The following is an 854-nucleotide window of genomic DNA, read 5'->3' as shown; positions in this document are numbered from 1 at the left end:
GGCAGAACCAGAATCAATGACTTCTCGGATGTTATCAGCCATGGAGGCTACTCTGGACGAGAAACCTCTGAACATGGAAGTCCCCTCCATTACTCGAAAAACTGAGGAATCAATTTGAAGAAAAGCGAGATTGGAGAGGTTTGATACAACCAATAAATTATTGCGTCTGTGCCTCGAGAAAGGAAAACCAGTAGATCCTCACGTTCGGCAAATGATAGAACTCTTTGCAAACTAGAAGAGCTAGCTTATCCTGTTAGCCAATCGGTGGCTAATGATATGATCCTCTATTCACTTCATGAAGGGTTCAATCTATTTAAGATGAAATATGCCATGAATGGATGGAACAAGCCTTTAAAGGAACTTGATGCGATGCTTCAGGCAGCAGAGCGATTAACAATGGACTTGGAGCCAAAGAATGAGATTTTTATGGCTCAAGAGAACAAGAGGCAGAAGAAGATACCCGTGTTAAAAGGAAAAGGCAAACAGATTGCTAGACCTCAGAACAAAGGTATTCCTTCTACATCAAGATGTTTCTACTGCAATGGCAAGGGTCACTGGAAAAGAAACTGCCTTAAGTTCTTGGAGGACAAGAAGAAGGGAAAAGTGGTTTCCACTTCAGGTATAAACAATTAATATATCAAATACCCCAAAAATCCCAATCTTTGGTATGTGATACCTAAAAATGCCCTATCATTGTGAATGTACAGGAGCAGCTCGGAACTGAGTATTTGGCTAAAGAAGACAAGATCCAAGAGGGAGCAGAAGCCTAGACTGCTAAGGATGCTGAAAGGGATCGGAGTCTACTTTAGGCACTAATATAGATTAAGTGTTTTTCTAGTTTTAACATCATCTCT

The 854-nt window shown here is 40.7% G+C and overlaps 1 protein-coding gene across 1 annotated transcript; it reads left to right on the top strand.

Moving 5' to 3' along the window:
- Positions 1–318: 318 nt before the first annotated feature.
- LOC147531528 (uncharacterized) lies at positions 319–633 on the top strand. The gene has a single exon (XM_086649733.1). The coding sequence runs from the start codon at positions 319–321 to the stop codon at positions 631–633; it is 315 nt and encodes a 104-aa protein (XP_086505859.1).
- Positions 634–854: the final 221 nt, after the last annotated feature.

Source organism: Eschscholzia californica, unplaced genomic scaffold (genome assembly GCF_041429995.1).
Source record: "Eschscholzia californica isolate CP2 unplaced genomic scaffold, dmEscCali1.0.p SCAF_6, whole genome shotgun sequence".
In the NCBI taxonomy this organism is placed as follows: Eukaryota; Viridiplantae; Streptophyta; class Magnoliopsida; order Ranunculales; family Papaveraceae; genus Eschscholzia; species Eschscholzia californica.
The sequence above is the reverse complement of the archived record's forward strand: the minus strand, read 5'-3'. Positions and strand labels throughout refer to the sequence as shown.

Bases quoted from the DNA above. Each gene is read 5' to 3' on its own strand.
- LOC147531528 (XM_086649733.1), top strand. From the start codon at position 319: ATGAAATATGCCATGAATGGATGGAACAAGCCTTTAAAGGAACTTGAT.